At 37.9% G+C, this 21,474-nt stretch overlaps 1 protein-coding gene across 7 annotated transcripts in view; it reads left to right on the forward strand.

Annotated features, from left to right (window-relative positions):
* Positions 1-209: 209 nt before the first annotated feature.
* Positions 210-21,474, forward strand: part of Syncrip (synaptotagmin binding cytoplasmic RNA interacting protein) — a 28,033-nt gene continuing 6,768 nt past the window's right edge. For 3 of the 7 annotated variants that reach the window (XM_047557865.1, XM_047557866.1, XM_047557867.1), the window contains exons 1-10: positions 1,145-1,302; positions 2,631-2,790; positions 3,528-3,646; positions 3,771-3,878; positions 6,293-6,406; positions 6,503-6,679; positions 16,063-16,198; positions 17,117-17,322; positions 19,814-19,963; positions 20,432-20,553. In XM_047557865.1, coding sequence (XP_047413821.1) covers positions 2,643-2,790; positions 3,528-3,646; positions 3,771-3,878; positions 6,293-6,406; positions 6,503-6,679; positions 16,063-16,198; positions 17,117-17,322; positions 19,814-19,963; positions 20,432-20,553 — 1,280 coding nt within the window. In that variant the 5' untranslated portion in view covers positions 1,145-1,302; positions 2,631-2,642. Of the gene's footprint in view, positions 418-1,086; positions 1,303-2,630; positions 2,791-3,527; positions 3,647-3,770; positions 3,879-6,292; positions 6,407-6,502; positions 6,680-16,062; positions 16,199-17,116; positions 17,323-19,813; positions 19,964-20,431; positions 20,554-21,474 lie in introns of those variants that run through there. The other 4 variants (XM_047557868.1, XM_047557870.1, XM_047557869.1 and 1 more) reach the window with 4 other exon arrangements.

Here is a 21,474-nt window from a genome sequence, read left to right on the forward strand (position 1 = left end):
GCCTTGGTATCACCCCGAGGAGGGAGCCACTCCTGGCTCCGGCGAAGCCTGCCCCGTTCCCCCTTCAAAAGCAGATGGGGTTTCCTCATCCGAGCCTTGCGCGCCCCTCCCTTCCCCCAAGGTTCTCGTGAATGTCGAATCCTGCGGGGCCCCGGGAAGCCCCACTGTCCAGCAGGGAAAACCGGGTCTTCCCTTGGAGACTCCGCACTCCAGTCCCGCCGACCTGCCAGAGCAAAGATCCGCGGGTCTCCCCGCCGCTCCCCTCCCCCGCGGCCCCATTGTCTGCCTCGCCCCGCCCCGGGGGACACGTGCGCCTGCAGCTTCCCGAGCGAGAAGAGCGCGGGGTGGCGGCGGCGTGGACACCGCCTGGAACGACTACGCGGCGGCGCCGGGGCGGGGGCCGGCGCGCACCGACTGGTGGGTGCCCTCGGAGGAGCTGCGGCCGCACTCTGCGCCCCCCGCCCCGTGCTCCCCCGGCCCAGGCGGGGGTGGGGCGGACGCGTGGGGCTGCGGCGGGGGAGGGGGATGGGGCGGGGTGGGGAGATGCCTGTCTCCTGACAAAGGAGAACGAGTGGGACATGCTGAGCCGGCCCGCCCCGCCAGGAGGGGAGTGGGAGGGGGAGTGTCAGGAGGGGAAGGGGCGGGCCTTTCATTCACTCTCGGCCCCTCGGCCGCCGCCGGAGCGGAAGGGCGGGGTCTCGCCCCCCCCACCCCGTGAGGAGTGAGGGAGGTGGCGGGGCGTGGGGGCGGTGCCCGCGGGCGCGCGTCCCGAGGCGTAGGCTACGTCGTCACGTCAGCGCGGGAGAGAGAAAGAGAGGAGCCGACTCGGCAGGGACTGGGGGACGGGGCCGAGATAGAGCGAACGAGGGAGGGAGTGAGCGAGAGTGCGAGCGAGGAGAGGAAAGGCGGCCACTCGTGCCTGAGCGGCCGCAGACGGCAGTGAAAGCGGTGGGAGAGAGGAGCAAGAAGGGAACGAAGAAAGGCCGGGAGAAGAGGGCGGACGAAGGCTGGTAGAGGTGGTAGGGGGAGAAGGAGGAGCTGGAGGAGGGCAGGGGCTGAGGGAGTGAGAGAAGCGGACGCGCGAGGGAGGGGAGGGAAGGGGGGTCACGCGGGGGCGCGCGCGCGCACCGGGAGCGCGCTCGGAGGCGAGTGGAACTGGATCGGGTTTGCTGCCAGCGGCGTGAGCTTCGGCCGCCATTTTACAACAGCTCCACTCGCGCCGGACATAGGGAGCAGCGAGCACGCGTTTCCCGCAACCCGATTTCTACGGACAGGATTCCTCCGCCGCAGCCGAACGGGGAGGTAACGACCGCCAGGACCCGGGTCTGGGAGGGGAGCTCCATGACATTGTGGAGTGAGCTGGGGGAGGGCGGCGCGGGGAGAAACCGGCTTTTCTGGAAAATGGATTCCAAGGGGCAGAGGAGCACGTTGACTGGAGCTGCCTGGGAGTAGGCCGCGGCTCGCGCCGCCTCTTCCTCCTCTCCATGTGCTGCTGCCGTTCGGGCTTTGTCTACGGCGCTCCAGGAGGAGGTGCCTCCGCGGCCCCGTGGCCCGCGCGGACCGCGAGCGGCGGCGGAGTTGGTGGTGTCGTGGCCGTCGCCGCGGGAGTGGGCGGAGAGGAGCTGGTCCAGCGGCCGTGCGGCGTGCTTGGGCGGTGCTCGGGGTCTTGCGGGCGTGGGGCTGTCCGCTGAACGCCCTTACGCCGCTGGCTTGTCGGTCCCGGCGCCGTAGTCACTGCACCGAGGGGCTAGGGGTGGGGGCTTGCACCGCGCGCCCCAGGTCACGTCTTGGCCGGGCGGGAGGCCGGGGGTCCCCGGCGCCCGGGGAGTGCCCGGGGCAGAGAGCCATGTGTCACGGCGGCGCTGGGGGCGGGGAGAGCCTGTGGCCTGGTGCCGCCGCGGCCTGGGTGTTGAGGGGCGAGGTTGTGCTTCTGCAGCGTTCTTGCGTCTCGGACCGCGGCTGCGGGTTGATTTTGGGAGTCCGTGATGGTCGTTTTGGCCTGGGACTTGGTGGGTTGCCGTTGAAGGAAGTTGTAGGACATTTGAAGGCGCAGAGCACGTGTTTCTAATGGGCTCCTGGCGGCCGCAGTGGTGAGGCTGTCGCTCTGGGTGCGGAGTTGGGGGCGGGCTTTGGGGTGTGGGGGTGAAGGGTGGAGAAATTGGGTGGTGGGAAGGTGTCTTGTGTGAACGCTTTGTTCTTCGCTGGCTGTTGTTACTGATCTATAAGCGGCAGGCGGGAAAAGCGCACTTTGGGGGTTTACCTTGGAGAGGGACGAGCCCAGCTTTGCTTTCTTTACACACACCTTATTTTCCGTACGGGAACAGCTGCATGTGGCATGCTGATTCGTCTCCGTGCTGATTGAGCTTCCTTTGTAATATGGTTTTTCCTAGGGAGTGTTAGCAGGTGAGTCAGGGGTGGTGCTCAGGAAGAATTAGTGAATCGGTCCTTCTGTGCCCTGGGCTCCAGATCTGCTTGTCAGGCGATAGTGACTTTAAAGTAAGGCTTTTTTCAAGGGAGGCACAGGTTGGCTGGTGTAGAAAGTGGTAGAGAAAGTAAAGATTGGGGCTCTCATATTGTCCTCTATTCTGTTTGAAGATCCTAGTTTAATTTTGCTTATTGCGTTTGAACAGATCTCTGGAAACATGGCTACAGAACATGTTAATGGAAATGGTACTGAAGAGCCCATGGATACTACTTCTGCAGTTATCCATTCAGAAAATTTTCAGACATTGCTTGATGCTGGTTTACCACAGAAAGTTGCTGAAAAACTAGATGAAATTTACGTTGCAGGTAAGAACTAACACTTGCAAAATTACATTATGAAATTTTTCTATTGGATTTCTGGCTTTGAGCTAAAATAGCAACTTTTTGTGGTTTCCAATAAATGTGGGAACTGGAGCTTTGCCTTGTTCTGATAGTTGGTTAACTTAGGTTTAGGTTTGAACTAGAGGTTAAGGTGTGTAGAGGGAGGGAAGTGTTAAGCAGGGATAGGCTCTCCCTAGGGGAAGGCTGGCTGGTCTGATGGATAAACTATATGACAGTAGCAACAGCTGCTAAATGTTGGGAGCGGACCATGTGACTTTTTTGGGTATTTTTATAATAGGATTCTTGTTAAATAACTTGGTAACTGTAGACTTGTTCTCTTGTCTGCATTGGTGTGGTGGTTCTTTTTTCTAGTGGTACTTGCAGTTGAGTAGATGTTCAGTTGTCATGCTTGGTATTTTGTTGGTTGACTTTAGGATTTGTAAGTCTATGTATTTACTGTAGAAATAAGGGAGTGTTGAACCATCTGACTTGGAACACAAAACAATGTAAAATAAGTTGTTGTATTGTGTGGTTGAGAGGCATTTAGTTCAGAGTGCAATTCTGAATGGCTAAGGAATGTTTGTTTTTCAATAGGCAGATAAGGGAAATAAAATTGTTAGTTGTCATAAGCATACTTGTATTGGCCCATACATTTTTTTTTTTTTTTTAACTTTTCCAGAAATGTTGAAAGTTGATAACTAATTAAGTTTTCTCTTCTCCAGGGCTAGTTGCACATAGTGATTTAGATGAAAGAGCTATCGAAGCTTTAAAAGAGTTCAATGAAGACGGCGCATTGGCAGTTCTTCAACAGTTTAAAGACAGTGATCTCTCTCATGTTCAGGTAATGTTAATTTAATGTCAGTGTATAAAGATTTAAAAATTTGAGTAGTTTTGATGCACTCATTTTGATTTTATTAGACATATATTTGGTAATTGTTAAATATGAATGGGAAATTTCTTTGCAGAACAAAAGTGCCTTTTTATGTGGAGTCATGAAGACTTACAGGCAGAGAGAAAAACAGGGGACCAAAGTAGCAGATTCTAGTAAAGGACCAGATGAGGCAAAAATTAAGGTATGTCTTTAAAAACTCCTTTTAAAGTTCCCTTGACTATTTTGTAGCTTTGATAAATATTCCGTGGGTGTGACATGGATGCGTTTACATTTTAAAGATTAATAGTCTATTCTAATTACTGTTTTTTGAAAATCTCTGGACATTTTAAAATTCTTTGTTTTTAAAACAATTTTCTGTTGTTATTCAGCTACTGATGTTTAAATCTGGGCTATTAATATTCCAAATAAAAGATTTAAAGAAACATGTCCATTGTATTTCTGGATACTTTTTGTAAAGATTCAAGTTTGGTTACTGACTGTCAAACCAAACTGGGAAGAATCTCTTTACCTCTTGCTGTTTGAAAGGATGCAGTTAACTCCTGGATGATCGTCTTAGAAGGCTCAAACCCCAGTGAATTTTATAATTTTAACACCGCCTCTTGTATTAGAATCTGTTATTAAGGTTAGCTTGTTTTATTTCTAAAAGCAACTTGTAATAATAATGTTGTTCAGTGTGGGAATATAAATGAGAAAACAGATTGAGGGTGAAAGACTTTTTTTTTTGTTAAGTTTTAAGATCATGTGGGAGACTAAATGACCTTAAATTCAGTTAGGTTTTCATCATTGTAGTTTTTTAGTTCATAGAAATATGGTTAGTATTAGTTTTTAACTTCATGTTTTTTTATAGTTGTGCCATTATTCTTGGGGCAAGGGTTATGGTTTGAGAAGACCAGTTATTAAGAAAGGGATAGATGTTAGGTGGGGTTTTAATAGTGTGGGAAGAGGGAAGCCTATAATATAGATAAGATTGGAATATGGAGTTAGCTGTTATAGTTAGCCAAGAATTTGTGGCTTTCACAGGTCTATTTGTGAGTGAATTGATTTTAAATTATATGTGTGTTTAAAAAGTAGGGGTTATCCCCTTGTAATTGTGCTAGTTGTAATTAAATGTATATTGGGAAGTTAAAAGTTTATTAAAACTTTATGAACAAAATGAGTTTGTCTTTCAGTTCTGTGTTTGGAAGGAGGTGATTTAAATCTTTAATGGGTTTTAAATTGTGACAGACATTTTTACAGGATGATTTGATGGAGAATGAGTTTTTTTTTTTTTGTTTTTTTGTTTTGTTTTTTTAAAATATATTGACAAAAGATGGATTTGAATCAGAGAAAGATTAAGGTAAAAGAAAGCCTACCTCTTCTAGCACAGATTACATGTGAGAATAAATATGAACCATTTAGTTTATGTAATACTCATATATTACATTTTAGTTTCATTACCCAGTGTTGTACCCTTAAGCAATCCTATTTGGGTATTAAGAATGAAGTGTTTTAAGTAGCTTCTTGTGAACTTCTTGGTTATAAAGTTGAAGAACAAAGGTATTTTTGCATATGAATCGTTTTTGTAAATGAATGACAATTTGTTTTTTCTTTTTGATGGTGCTGGGGAGTGAACCCAGAACTTCAAGCATGCTAGGCAAGTGGTACATTCCTAGCTTGATAATTTCATATTTAATGTTCTTTGAGTAGAACATGTTAAAAAAAAAAAATCTGGCCACCCCAAATCATTTGACAGTATGTTAACAAGTTTTGTCATGTGATTGGTATTTCTTTTCTTTCTTTCTTTCTTTCTTTTTTTTTTTTTTTTTAATTTCAGAATTACCAGTTAATTAATAGATTGGTTTTGTTGTTTAGAAAATCAGGTTTGTTTTGTGACTGAGGTGGTGGAGGTGGGTCCTAATTCTTGACCTTTTCCTTAAAGATTGATGGGCTACTTCTTTTTAGTACTTTTGCTTACTATTACAAGGGGATGAAGAGAACTTCTCTGAGTGAAATGAGTTGTGTAAATTTTAACAGTTCACTTTCAGGGAGATAAAATGTAGAAGTTATGTTACGTTGTTGCAGTTTCATAAATTTTTCAGTCTTTTGGACTTTTCTGAATGACTGGGCTATCCTGTGAGGCATGCTACTTTAATGGCAAATAATATGAGTTTTTTTTACTGGAACTGCCAAGTTTTTATTCTTGGTTTGGGGAGTATAACACCCTCAGGTTGAAAAAATGCCTAGAAAGGCTGTGTGTACCTAGGAGTGAGGTACAGGGGATTCTGTAAGAAATTTACAGTTAATCAAGTTAGGTACGCTTATTTTTTAGGAGGTAAATAATGGAGAGAGGATATACCCTCTCCTGGAAGTTGTTGATGGAGCTTAATTTTCACTACTCAGTAATTGAGATTATTTTGATTTGGCAGAGGATCTTGAAATTTAATGTAACAAGCACATGTTAAAAGGGAAAGTTCTAAACAGATCCCAGAAATAGATTTATGGGAGAATATTGTTAAGAAAATTGGAAAGATTTGAAAAAGATTGATTTTAAATGTTAAATGTGTCACTGTAGAGAGTCTAACAGTAAAAGTATTAATGGTGTTTGAACTTTTCAAGGCACTCTTGGAAAGAACAGGCTACACACTTGATGTGACCACTGGACAGAGGAAGTATGGGGGACCGCCTCCAGATTCCGTTTATTCAGGTCAGCAGCCTTCTGTTGGCACTGAGGTAAAGAAACTAAAAACTTGTACCTTTTGTAGTAAAGCACAGGTATCTGGTTTCCTAAAGAATTCTCCATGGTTTTACTTCATATTTAATTTACAGATATTTGTGGGGAAGATCCCAAGAGATCTATTTGAGGATGAGCTTGTTCCATTATTTGAGAAAGCTGGACCTATATGGGATCTTCGTCTAATGATGGATCCGCTCACTGGTCTCAATAGAGGTTATGCGTTTGTCACTTTTTGTACAAAAGAAGCCGCTCAAGAGGCTGTTAAACTGGTAAGTGTTGTTGGTTTTTTTTGTTGTTGTTGTTGTTGCTGCTGCTGCTGCCCCCCCATCTTAACATTCACTTTCTTTATTGCCAGGTTTTTTTCTAATTGTGCCTTTCATTAGGCAATATATTTGACATTTTCTGTGTAGACATTGTAGAAGTATGTATATGAATAGTTGTAAGAGTCATGATCGATGAAGTAGTATTATAGAATTCCTGGTTACTGGTTCTTGAAACACCTGGCAAAAGAAAGGGTGTGTGTGTGTGTGTGTGTGTGTGTGTGTGTGAATTTTAATTTATAGGAATGTGGAAAGGTTTGGTAAAACAACTGTTATAGTGCTCCCATAGTTTTCTGGCTGCATCTGAGGCATACCGTTTTCCAGAATTTACAAACACATTTTATAAATTTCTTGATAATGCCATAAGGGGTTTTGTGGTGAGTGACAGTATTTTGATTTAAAATACCAGATGGTAGGTGAGAACCTAGTTTAGTTTCTCTAACTTGTAAAGAATTTTTAATGTTTAAAATGGCTTATATAACTTCAATTTCTTTTTTCTTCCTGAGATGGGGTCTTCCTGTATTGCTCAGGCAAACTCCTAGGCTTAAGTGATCCTCCTGCCTTAACTTCCTAAATAGCTGGGACTATAGGCGTGCCAAAAGTTTTATTAAATTCTGTGAGTCAAGGTTTCTACAATTTAAAGTTCACTAAGAGCCAGGAGTTAATTTAAACCTATTGTACTTTACAAGCAATACAGCTAGAGGGAAACTTTTGTAGATAGATAGCTCACTGTGACAGATGTTTATTAGTTTTTGCCTTATCTAACATATATTTTTTGAGTAATTCTGAGCAAAATCTTAAGACTGACTACTTCTGAAAAAAAAAATTTTTTTTTTCTCATGTATACAGATTAAGTATCCCTTAATCTAAATACTTGGGACCAGAAGTAGGATTTCAGATTTCAGAGTTTCTCCATTTTTGGGATATTTGCATTGACTATAGTGGTTGAGCATCCCTAATGCAAAAATTTGAAATGCTTCAGAATCCCAAAGTTTTGTGCATCTTGTTTGTATTTCTGATTTTCAGATTTGGGATGCTCAACCTATATCACATTTTGAGGCATACCTGAAGGAGAAAGATATGTATGCTTTGTTTTGCTTGGATTCTTTCATTATGTTTGGTTGCGTATGTACATGTGTTTGTACGTTACATATATATATATATATATACACACACACACACACATACATATATATATAGTTGAGTGTTGTGGAGGTGTGTTTTTTCTTAAAGTGTGCAGCGTCTTTAAAGAGAATTCTGGAATTTTGTTACTTTTTAAAAGTAACCGCTTTCCTTAAAAGACTACTTCCTACTTCACAGGGGATATTAGTTCATAGGGAGCCATTCTCTGGTAGCATGGTAACATTGGAGCTGTCAAAATTTTAGTTTTATCAGTTCAGGTAAAATGAAGGACTTTATGGAGCTTTAGAAAGAGGTACTTTAGAAATTACATGCTTAATTTCATATAAAAAGAATAGAGCATTTGCCAGGTAGCAACAAAGTGGTAGTAAGGTTTTTATTTATTTTTTTAAATACATGCAGCTGTTAAGTTTTTGCTACAAAAAAGCTAATAAATTTAACCAGTGATGTGGTATCAATAATTTTTAAAAGAACATTAAATTGACATCGTAGACTACTTAATTCTTGATGTCATAATATACTTGTTATGGTAGGTTCTCACTAGAACCTGTTTCTGGATGATTTGTAGAAGGCTTAAGTAAAGGTGTATCAGTATCTTTTGAGGGCCGGTAAGTATATTCTGAAGTGTTTTATTTTGGAAAGTTTTTCCAGCTTAACGGATTTTTACAAAGTTTTTGCAAAATTGCAATGCTAGAGGACACTTATTTCTTCTTAACCTGTATTACTATATATTAATGTAAATATTAAGATATAAATATTTTAACTTGATATAGAAACCTCTTAAAAATAGGCAGACTTTTTGATCGATCTATGAACTAAGTCTCATACCAAACTTTTTACCACTACTTTTTGGGTTTTTCTGTTGTGATTTGAATCCTTATCTGGGGGCATAATTGTATTTCGCTATTTGACAAATGGGAGTCTTTGCATTTTGGTGCCTTTACAAAATAATTTTTTTTTTCCTGTGAAATTGGTGTATATTCCTTGGGTTGAGTTGGATATATCATTTGCTTTTTTTTTTTTTTTTTTTTTTTTTTAAGAATTCTTTGGGCTGGGGATATAGCTCAGTTGGCAGTTGGTATAGAGTGCTTGCCTCACATGCACAAGGCCCTGGGTTCAATTCCCAGCACTGCGCAAAAAAAAAAAAAAAAAAAAAAAAAAAAATTCTTTATTGTGAATAGAATTTGGAAGTTTTGATTAAATACAATAAAAGAAGAATTAGGTTTTTGAGGAAGCAAAGTAATTGAAGCATTCTGGACAAAATATAAAACTCAAATTGATTTTCAGTGTTTTTTGCTACTTTGTGTTCATTTGTGGAAATACCTTATTCCCTTCCTAAATACATTCCTCAGGGGAGCATACTTTGGAAACTGTCCCTGCTTGTATCTTATCTTGAGATTTTCTTTGAGTTACAACTCTAACCAAGATGCATTTTTTAATATTTGAAGTGTCATTCTTGTTATATATGACAAATGTTGGGAAAATGCCTCTTTTGCGTTGATACATCAGACAAGATCGAAACATTTCTTTGACTTTGTCTTGAATATCTTGAAGGTTGAAAGTTTGTTCAGGTATTTGTCATTTAAAAAAAAAACTGACCCAGCAGTGGTTTGTTACCTGAGATTAAAAATTTACAGATTATAATTTGCATGTGGATTACTTGTAAAAATGTATTAACTGATCTTATTAGCAGAAGCAGCATGGAGTTAGAAGAAACTGCAGGGTTTTCAAATGACCATGTTTTCACCCAACATCTGCATTGTATTTTGGGGGAATAAAACAAGCCCATCTGTAAATGATGGTAGTCTAACTAGGGAAATAGTATATAAACTTACAAAAAGGTAATTAATAGTAATGGCTTGAGTAGTTTTTGAGGGACAGACACTGTGCTAGGTGCTGCATTAACTGGACAACAATTAAAATCATCAGTACAAATTATGGCACCAAGTAGCCTGATTCTTTAAATTATGTAATAGTTTAAGCAGTGTTTAAAAAGAGCTCACGAAATAAGTCATGTCTACAGTCAAAATATTTTTGACATCTATCACTTCTACCATCTTTACTGCTACCACTCCAGTCTTTAGTACTGTTTGTACCATTCAGACTACTGATGAATTGTAACTAGTCACACTGTCTTCTGTTGTTATTTACATTTGGCAATACAGATTAGATTACAACATTCCCATGCTGAAAACTTGACTTCCAGAAGAGGCACTATCCAATCAGATTCTTGCTTACCCTCTTCCTTCCTTTCATGGTCATTACCCCTCCAACCTTATTTCTTTTTTGACTTCCAAATAAACCGTGACCATGTCTATCTCAAGACCACTGCAGCCCATATGTTACTGCTGCTGACTTCTTATCAATCAAGTCCTCTTGGAAGGCCTCTCCCGACTTTGAGCAGCTTACATTTCAGTTGCACCATGAGGGAGGGTATCATGAATGAGATAAAATAGGTCTTGCTGGGCTGGACACTCAGTGAGTGTCTACCTGGCATGCATGAAGTCCGCAAATAAAGATATACGACAGTGCTTCCTGCTTTGTGGAGGTAACTGTTAGTAAATAAGCAAAAAATAAAATAAAAAGAGGCTTTGTTAAAGGCTTTTGTTTTTTATTTATCCTTTTGTTTTTGGTACAAGGGATTGAACCCAGGGACACTTAACTATTGGGCCACATTTGCAACCCTATTTTGTATTTTACTTGGAGACAAAGTCTTGCTGAGTTGCTGAGGCTGGCTTTGAACTTGCAATCCTCCTATCTTAGCCTCTTCAGCTGCTGGGTTTACCAGCATGTGCTACTGCACCTGGCTGAAATTATTTCTTGACTTTGTAAAATTATTTTATGTATCTTTCCCCATCAGAGTATAAGCCCCCACTCCATATCACTAACCTTTAGAATAATGCCACTATGGTGGATAAATAACCTAACTGGCTTACTAGTGCCATCTAATACATTATAGTTCTATGGGCTGGGAATATAGCTTACTTAGTTGGTAAAGTGCTTGCCTCGCATGCACAAGGCCCTGGGTTCAATCCCCAGCACTGCGGGAGTGATGGGAGTTGTATAGCTCAAAAGTTTGATAGCCTCCATTTGCAGTGATTTTTATTTATTCTGTGCTATCCTCAGACATAGGAATTTGATTAGATGAGTGAGTGATGATGATGCTTTCCCCTCACCTATTTGAAAATGTATGGTGTTCTGATTATTACAGTAACCAGGAAGAAGGGAAGGCAAGTGTGTATGTGTTTGTGTGGAGGCTAGGACCAGTGGTGCTGTACTGCTTATGACAGTTGCACATAATGAAAATGTCATGGCAAAAATGCTAATAGTGCTTATTGGAATAGGTGATATCTTTATTTGCACGTTGGAAGTAAAAATATTAATAGCCACTGATGTTTTTCACCATATTCTACCTGTGCTCCAGTATAATGTAGGTAAAACTGTTTTGATGAATGCAGCTAACAAAATAGATCACAAAATACTACAGTAGCAATTTAGCAAATATTTATTATGTTTAACATGAAAAGGTTTACTATAGATATGCAGATATAGATATAGAGAGTTTATAATGGAGGCTAATTGCAATTTAAATGTAAGCATATGGTGAAACAAGAAAGAATGAAGGGATAGATTGTTTTGAATTAGGTTTGGTAGAGAAGGATTTTTGAGAAAGATTTGAGCAGCACAATGAAGAAAGCAGGTGAACCTATTTAAAACTGTTGTGAGGAAATGAGATAAAATTTATGTAAAACCAATGCCAGAAGATAGTAGTTTAGAACTGCTGGACTAAGTTGCCTAGTCCCATTAAAGTTCTGAGCTTTGGTGTGGTATTATGTAAATGTTTGAATAATAAAGGGAACTTGGATGAGAAGAACAAAGGACAAAAGGAGGGTGGCAGCAATAGAGAGAGGGCAAAGATTTTGAATAGAGAAATGATTGGCTACTAGTGATATGCTGTAGATTTTATTTGAATTTTTATCAGTGCCTTAAATGAGGATATGGTTGGACTGAAATGTTTTGAATCTGTATGTAGTGAGGGTAAATGCTTGGGTGATAAAATCAAGCTCTGGAAAAACTTTGATAGCCAGGGAAAGATATTCTAAATCTAATAGAATGGAATTGACAAATGTCAGGTCCTTTGTAAAACTAACAAGTTGTACTATGAGTCAACAATATGATGCGATTGCCAAATAAGCTAAATAACATGGACTACATATAATAGAGGTGTATGGTATCTAGAAGTGGACAATTAGTGGTCTCTAGTTCATTCTAGTTCATTCTAAAATCTTCAATCTCAGCCTCCATCTACTAATACTGTTATGAATGACATTCTTAAGTGACACTTGCCAGTCTCTTGGAGGCATTTTAGTTTGCCATTATCAAAGAAGGAATGATTAGTCTCAAATCATAAAGAACAGCTGAGTCATGAACTTGTGTGCAGGTAAGTGAAGTGCTGTCACTTGTGGAAGAAACAGATTTACTTTAGAATTTTCAGGGAAGTAGATTTAGGCCCAGTAGAAAGACGACTTTTTCATCAGTAATGTTGAACATTAAAATGAATGGACTTGGGAGGTAATAGCTTTGCTGAGAGGAGTTAGAACTAAGTAACTTCCTGGATCAGATTCCAAATCTGAGACTGCTAAATTTCTGGGAATTCAGTGACTGATGTCTATGCAGAAAAAAAATGACTTAAAAATTTGAGACTAGATGAAATATTTAAGTTCATCTAGTAATATTTATGTTTTGGATGTTGAAATATTGAAACCAGATTGATGGTCAAAGTTGATCTTTATATTTGATTACCCCACTGTGGCATTGGGCGTGAAAGCTAGATAATTCACTAGGGCTCACCTTCCTAAAGCAGGAAGATCTCATATTTTGTCTGTCTGTGAGTGTTAGGGTTCATCAGTATTAAATTTGAGTCTGTTAAGGCTCAGATTTTTATTTTGCCTTTTCACCATCAAACTCACTGTTAACCTGCCTGCTGGGGTGAGGTTTGTTGTTTGAGGTGAAAGATTGTTATTGGAGTGAGAAAGATTAAATATTTAGAATATATGTTCAAATACACATACTTTGTAGATGGATCATTACTTCAAGAAATATTTAGTTGTAAGTACTTTTATTTGGACAGTATGCCCATAGGGTCTCTGCTCCTTTAGTGAGTTATTTTCATTGGAGAGCCAATTTACTCTGTGCTACCTGTATTTTTCAAAGTTGTCTTTGAATATGGGAGAGTTTATTTTATAACTCTTGATCAATATTCATGTTATTTATATTGTTCAGAAATCACAGTCATTTTTCATACCACTAATCAATCCTCTTCAACTTGATTTAACAGTCAGATGATGGGTTGAAAGGAAAGAAATGGTTTTTCTGTAGATAATAATAGAATAATAATAAAAACAGTCATCAATGACTTGGTTGAAGTAGCATTGTTAATGTTGGTGGTTGATGGAAGTGTTGGCTACATTACAGATAGGTTGTCTTCCCTTTATTTCTTTGATTGATGCCTTGATGGAATTCTTTCTTTGTTGTCTTTCACTGCTAGAGTTCTTGTTATGATTGTTTTTATTTTCAATATTTTTTTTGGTATAACTAAGAGTTCAAGTTTTATAAGTTTGTTAGGTATTTCTTAATTAACTTCATGTGTTCCAACTTTTTGAAAACAAAATACATGATGAAGATGATAATAACAATACTACTACTAGTGTCACCCTTGAAGTAAGTCGTGTAGTTATTTCCCTTTAAACATTTTGTATTTTCTTCCTTCTTTTTTTCTTACTCTTTGTTTTTGTCAATTCTTTAAGAGTTACAGACTAGAAGACCAAATCAAAAACCATTGACATGTCACTAAGGATGCTATTTGCTGCTTGGTTATAAAAATCTAGTGGGAGTTACACACATTTAAAATCAATTTATTGTGTTCTTAGTTTGACCTGTTTGTATAGAAATAAGGCACTATAGTCTAGCTACCCATAGTCCCAGACAATGTCACATTCAACCATAGTGCCACTATTTTCTGGTAATGTATTTCTGCTTCTAAGAGATTTTTGGGTTAATGGAGTAGAAAAACAGGTAAATAACACCTTAGATGATATGTTAGAAAACAGTATATGGCAGGATTTCTCAACCTCACCACTAGTGTTTTATTTAGTGTAGGTGATTGTTATGATCAGCTGTCCTGTGCAAATGGTAGGATGTTTCCCAGTATTATTGACCTTTACCTATCCATTAAATACCAACAGCAAGACCCCCACTACCTGCCACAATCTACGACAACCAGTAATGTCAGATATCTTTTCTGGGGGCAAAATTACTCTCATTGAGGACTATTGGTCTATGTTAACATGAAAGGGTGTTTTTGTTAACCATTTTAGGACGAGAAATTGCAAAGTATTTAATGGTTGAACTCTGTTTACTAGTATTTGGAGGAGTTTGGTGGAAGTTCCACACATTTTTTTCTTCAGAGGCTTTGAAAGTATAAAATTGCATACTTAAGAACTGATATAAATAAAGAACTAAGTTATTGTACTTTCCAGAGAAAGTATCCTGGAGTTTTAGGATGGCCAAGCATTGAACTTTATCTCTTTGGTGTTAGGGAGCCATTGAGAACCCAGGTGCTCTCTACCACTGAACTATATATCTCTTATTCTTTTTATTTTTATTTTGAGACAGGGTCTTGATAATTGCCTAGGCTAGCCTTGGGAGGATCCCAGGTTGCTGGAATTACAAGCTATATGTGCCATTGTGCATTGCAGAAATTTTTTTCAATAGGCAAAAATGATTTAAGAAAAAAAAAAAGTTCTGTCATTGACATAAATATAGAGATAAACCTGGGACCAGGATGGCCAGAGGCTTGGATAGCTTGAACAGAACCAGGCAGGTAGAGAGTATGAAACTGTTCTGAATTGGAGGTACAATATGTGAATTTTATTGAAGTTCGATTATCTAGAGATGAAAAAAGGATATGGAAGAATTGACTGTGCATTGTTTTTTTGTTATACTTGCTGTACCTATTGTGCAAAAATGGGAATAATAAATAAGAATGGTTTTTCTTTTTTCATAAAGCCATTCTATAAGTTATATGGAAATTCATGTTGGTTCCTTAGTTTATTTTCACTTGTATGTATGTATGAATTTGATGCTGAGATCAGGTGTTGGGAACTAATAATTATTGCTGTCACCCCCACCGTTATTAATAAAATCATTTTGAGGTGGTTTTTAACTATGTAATTCATTTAATCCACTTTTCCAAATAATGTGGATACTTTTGAATTTTGATTTTGAAATAATACTTATTGGTAGATTGTCACTTGGACAGGTGTATTTTGCATGTGCTCTTCAATGTCTTACCATTAATTTATAGGACATGGTTTCATGAAAATTAAATTTACATGTTACTGTAGTTTTATAATTACAATAGTTTTACCATAATCTGCTTGTGTTTTTCCATGGTGAACTTGCTGATGAAAGTGAAATTAGGAGGTGCATGCCTTTAATTCCAGTGACTTTGAAAGACTGAGGCAGGAGGATTGCAAGCAAGGCCAGCCAGGGCAGTTTGGCAAGACCATTTCAAAATCAAAAGGACTGGAGATGTAGCTTCAGTGGTAAAGTGCCCCTGGGTTTGACCCTAGTACTACTTAAAAAAAAAAGAAAAAAAAAGAAAAAAAAAAAAGTAGAATCATATTAAGAATAAAAAGGAGTTCTGTGTTTAGACTTGTATCTTTGAAACACAAAATTCCTATTGCAAGTTAATTACAAGAGAGTAGAGATGGGAAAAATTTTTATGTACTTGTTACTGGGAAGGCAGAAAGCTTGCTGGTCTTGCATTCCTTTGCTTGAAAATAATAGTTGGCAGAATGAATTTAGAAGTTAAGGTATTGTAGAATCATCATTTTTTAATTTAAACTGTTAAATAGGTATACTGGATTTAAAGAATTCAGTGGTAAACTTCTGCATTAAATCCATAAAATTGTTTAGTGTGGTTTATCAGCATGTTCTTAGTATCTCAGATTATAGTTCCTTTTTGTATGGGAATTACAGTAAACCATTTTTTGAAGTATGACAATTCTTTTCAGTGTTAATTTGTTAAAAGTTTTGTTTTTGTGTATGGGACGTGGGGATCTTCTAAAATAAATACATCTAATTGATTCAAGTAATTGAAAAATAGTGTACTTTTTTCCTCTTTTCAGTATAATAATCATGAAATTCGTTCTGGAAAACACATTGGTGTCTGCATCTCAGTTGCCAACAATAGGCTTTTTGTGGGCTCTATTCCTAAAAGTAAAACCAAGGAACAGATTCTTGAAGAATTCAGCAAAGTAACAGGTAAGTTAGATTTATTTGAAAGGAGGTGCAGCTTTTAATAATGAAGATAATGGCATATTTCTGATTGCCAAGCACTGTTCTAAACATTACACTTGTTGATACATTGAATCCTTTGTCACAACTTTATGGGATAGATGATCCCATAAGGAAAAAGAGACACACAATTTTGGGAAATAACTTATGGAAAACTACACAAGTTACTAAGGGATGCAACTGGGATTTGATCTCTGAATCTGCAAAATCATTTTTTTGCTTCTTTTCTTTTACACAGTGCTGTTACTTTGTGTGTTCTTTTTAGGTGTTACTATAAGTATTATTTTTGTAAACTGAGATTAATATATTAATATGGTATATGGTTATCTTTAATAATAGTTTAAAAATGACAGGTGGCTTATTAGAAAATAGTCTTATCTACTTAGTGTTTCGCAAATTATCTGTCTTTGGGAATATTAACATTTCTTAGGCAGTAATATTGCTAATTTTCTTTGAAATAAAATTGATATTGATACCTGAGGTCAGAAAGTACCATTAGAATTTCAGTGTTTGTTTATATAATAAAAGTTACCCATTTTTGATTTATTATGGCATTTTCCTAAATAATTACATAAAGATTAGCTGCTTCTGATAGAATTAGTGGAAGCAAAATAGTCAATATAGTCAAAATAGTTAATTTGGCAATAGTCAGAAAGCACGTTTTCTTTCTGTGGGAGTGTTTCTGGGGTGGGAAACATGAGAGGGTAGATTAAGAAAATCATTTGGTCTTTTTTTGTGTTTTTTTTTAAAAGTCCTTTGTAAAGATGACTAATTTAAGAGGTTGTTTATATTGATATTTAGTATCTTAGAAAAACAAATCCTTTGATTTCCTTATTATTGGTAGTTAGTTTATCTGATTTCCCTGGAATGGCTGCTTACTTTCAGAGGGTCTTACAGACGTCATTTTATACCACCAACCGGATGACAAGAAAAAAAACAGAGGCTTTTGCTTTCTTGAATATGAAGATCACAAAACAGCTGCCCAGGCAAGGCGTAGGTTAATGAGTGGTAAAGTCAAGGTCTGGGGAAATGTTGGAACTGTTGAATGGGCAGATCCTATAGAAGATCCTGATCCTGAAGTTATGGCAAAGGTAATAATGGGGGAGTTAAAAATATTTTCTGAGGGGTTAATGGGAGAAGGATGAAGGAGAGAGAAGTTATAAAATGAATTGTGTACATGTTTTAAATCACATTTCTGAAGGTGAGAGAGGTGTTCTTTACTCAGGGCCACATAATAGTAATTTGTGTGAAAAGTGATTATGGAAATTTTTTCATGGATACTTAGCTATTATAATCTCATGATAAAGTAGTCCACATGTTGTAGAAATGGTTCAGTCCCATACTTGTGTGGATTTTAAGAGCCATTTCTTTGAGTTTTTGAGAATTGTGCCATTAGCTTATGTGGTTTTTGTGTTAAAAGTCTTACTCCTAAAAATAGTGAGCTGAATTGGCCCTAGCAGAACTGCTATACTTATAGTGTTTAGCTATTATTAGGCATCCTGCTTCAGCAATCAGTTGAGACATCCTGTGAGAATAAACATCTTGAGTCAACATTTCACTACATACTAGTGTAGTTTGCAATTAAGTTATTCTACATTTTTGTCTTTTAGGAATCCCCTTTAATAGGCCATGTGTCTACTATGAGCTCACTTTAAAGAGGGGAGTGTGAAATGTCAGAAAAATAGTATTATTTAAAAGATGAAGGTCTTAGAAGACAGAAGATATTTGAAATTCTTTTCTTCTCTGGACTATGAAACTTTTATGGGGTTACCACTTTAGATTAACAAATTCAAGTACTATTCAGGTATTTTAGGAGAAAGGGTAATGTTTATATTCAGAAAAGTTAGATTTTGTAATTGAGAAAGCTCAAATAAGAATTTGTCTTTTTTTCCCCCTTCTCCTTTGCAATGCTGGGATTGAACCCAGGGCTTTGTCCTTGCTAGGCAAGTGTTCTGCCACTGAGCTATATCCCTACCCTCTTGTCAGTATTTTTAATACTTCCTCCTTTTTCAACAGCAGATCCTAATTAGTTTTGCTCAGTTATGTTAATTTTAAACATTGATTTCCTAGAGGGCATGGTATTCACATTATTAGGAAATGTCTATCCCTTTTTTATTGCAAAATAGTTAATAATTAAAGGCAATCAAGCATAAAGTCTATATTTCCTTTTAAATAGACTGTTTATTAAAGCTGCTTTAGGTTTATAGTGAAATGGATTGAACAGAAATCTTAGAGAGGTTTCATATACTTTCTTCCCACTCAACCCTGGTTCTAGGCCCTCCCCACCATCAGTGTCCTTCATCGGATTACTACATTTGTTAAAATGGATGAGCTAGTGTTGAGCACCTAAGGTCTGTAGTTCATATTAGGGTTCACTCTTGATGTACACTAATGGGTTTTGACAAATGTTGGTCAACTTTTCACTACTTAGCAATATAACAGATGACTGGCTTAGAAGGAGGAAAGGTTTATTTTGGCAAAGAGATTTGGTTCATGGTCATTTGGCTACCTTGGCTTTTCTGGGCTTATAGCAAGGCAATATATTAATGGTGGGATGTATGGTATAGGAAGCTTCTCACCTCATGCCAGTCAGGAAATAGAGGAAGAGGAGGGTCTGAGGTCCTGATATCCTTTCAAGGACTCGCCAGTGTGACCTAACTGCTGCTTCCCATGAGGCCCCACTTCCTGAAGGTTCCTAAAGAATGGTATTACTGTCCCAAAAATCCTTTGTGCTGTGCCTGTTCATTACTACCCTCCAGCCCCTGGCAATCACTGATCATTTTTTACTGTCTCTTAACTTTGCCTTTTCAGAATGTCATATAGTTGGGATCATGAAGTATGTAGACTTTTCAGATTGGTTTCTTTTACACCGTAAGAAGCATATATAAGAATCCTCCATGTCTTTCTGTGGCTTTATAATTCATTTCTTCATAGTGGTGAATATCTCATTCTGTATATACCATACTTCTCCATTTAAGTACTCTAATTCAAGGCATCTTGGTTACTTCCAGGTTTTGGCTATTATAAATAAGACTGATATAAACATCTGTGTGCAGGTTTTTGTGTGAGTGTAGGTTTTCAACTCTTGGGTAAATATATTAGGAAGCAGGATTGCTGGATCTTATAGTAAGAGGGTTTAGTTTCGTAAGGAGCTCTGCCAGACTGTTTTCCAAAGGGGGTGTGCCATTTTGTATCCCTCTCCCCCATCAGTGAGTAAGTTTCTGTTGATTCATATCTTCACCTACCTTGGTATTAGTGTTTTGGATTTTGAAAGTTTATTAGATCTGTAGTATTATGTCACTATTGTTGTAACTTGCAGTTCCCTAATAATAAATGATGTTGAGCATCTTTTCAGAAACAACTTTACCGTCTTTGGTAAAGTGTGTGTTTTACATCTTCAGGCCTGATCCTACAACCTCACTACATAGTACTTAGTCAAAAGTGTTGAAAACTTTTAAAAAAATTTTTAAATTTTCCATGTTTTTGTGAAACATGAAACTTACTGGGTGGGGTGGTAGCATCTTGGAAGTTGAACTCTTTGGACATACACAGGGAAATTTTTTTTTTTTTTTTAAATTTCAGGTAAAAGTGCTGTTTGTACGCAACCTTGCCAATACCGTAACAGAAGAGATTTTAGAAAAGGCATTTAGTCAATTTGGGAAACTGGAACGAGTGAAGAAACTAAAAGATTATGCTTTCATTCATTTTGATGAACGAGATGGTGCTGTCAAGGTAAAAAAAAAAAAAAAGAATACCATAGGCATTTGAATTAGGCTAAGAAATTTTAGTCATCATAGACTCAATAAATTCTTGAAGTTGGAAATGCAGAGATCATAAAACCAACTGAAGCAGACATTTATTGACCTTAGTTGAGTTAGTCAATTTTCCATGTAAAAAAGGAAAAGTTGAGTTGTATTAAGTAAAACCTTGCCGTCCTATTTTACTGAGGCTTTCCTTACAACATTAATAATAAATGATTTAATTAAATTTAATTATTGTTGGTGCTTAGGACAGAAGTTAGGGGCACTTTTGCCACTGAGCTACAGCCCTGGGTCTCAAATTTCTTGCCATCCTCATGCCTCATCCCAGGTTGCTGGGATTTTAGGCCACCTAGCTTGATTTTTTTTTTTTTTTTTTTTAAATCAGTTGCAGCTGTTGTGAAAGACCTGCTTTTATAATGGTCATATTTAATTTTTTAAGGCTATGGAAGAAATGAATGGAAAAGACTTGGAGGGAGAAAATATTGAAATTGTTTTTGCTAAGCCACCAGATCAGAAAAGGAAAGAAAGAAAAGCTCAGAGGCAAGCAGCAAAGAATCAAATGTAAGTAAAATTTATGTACTTAATCAAAAAATTGTGTATTTTGATTTGTATACTAACTGGAGAATAATAGGTGTTGCTCAAACTTCATAAACAAATTATAACATACCTTTAACTCTTAAAGAAGAATTGAAAGCTTTTGATCATAAAGAAATGACAAAGATCTAAATAATTGTGTATTGAACTCTTGATACTAACCACAATTGTGAAAGTAATAATTATAAAAAGAATTTTGTTTAATGGAAAAGTCATTTTTAGATAGTTCTACTGAAAATGTTTTCTTAAATAGTATTTGTCTAAATGTCTTAATACGTTTGGTGGAAGAGTAGACAGAGGTAGAAAGTGTTAAATCTCCAATTAAGACTTGAAGAGGTTTCTTTTTTTTTTTTTTAAACAGCACAGGGTATCCATTGCCACCCCAGAGATTTCATCTACTATGAATAGATTTTGAAAAGTCAAATAAGAGTGTTAGTTTTTAAAACAGTCCAATAACAGTCTCAAGATAAGAAAACAAGTAGGTTTATAATGAATTGTATTATTTGAGAGACATTTTTAGAGGGCCTATTAAAAATCTGCTCATTAAGAATGTGAAGGAAACTTTTGGAAAAGCCTTGAAGTTAGCACTTTTAAATAATTGGCAATTGATTTCTAAGGAAAAGAAGAGTAATTGGTATTTTATGTGAGAACAATAATCAGTGTTATAATTAAGGCCAGTTTTTTGTTCATTGCCCTTATGTGGGATGTAAAAGAAGAGGGAAAAAGATGCCTCTGTATGTTTCAGTTATTTCATAATCAAGAAAGTGATCAAGTTCTAATTTCTGCTGTTAATTGTGAAGTTGGGCAAGTTGACAAGTTCTGAGCCTCAGTTTCTTCAGTTCTAAATTGGGATCAGATTAAATTACATAAACTTATATACGATTATCT

Source organism: Sciurus carolinensis, chromosome 7, assembly GCF_902686445.1.
Source record: "Sciurus carolinensis chromosome 7, mSciCar1.2, whole genome shotgun sequence".
NCBI lineage: Eukaryota > Metazoa > Chordata > Mammalia > Rodentia > Sciuridae > Sciurus > Sciurus carolinensis.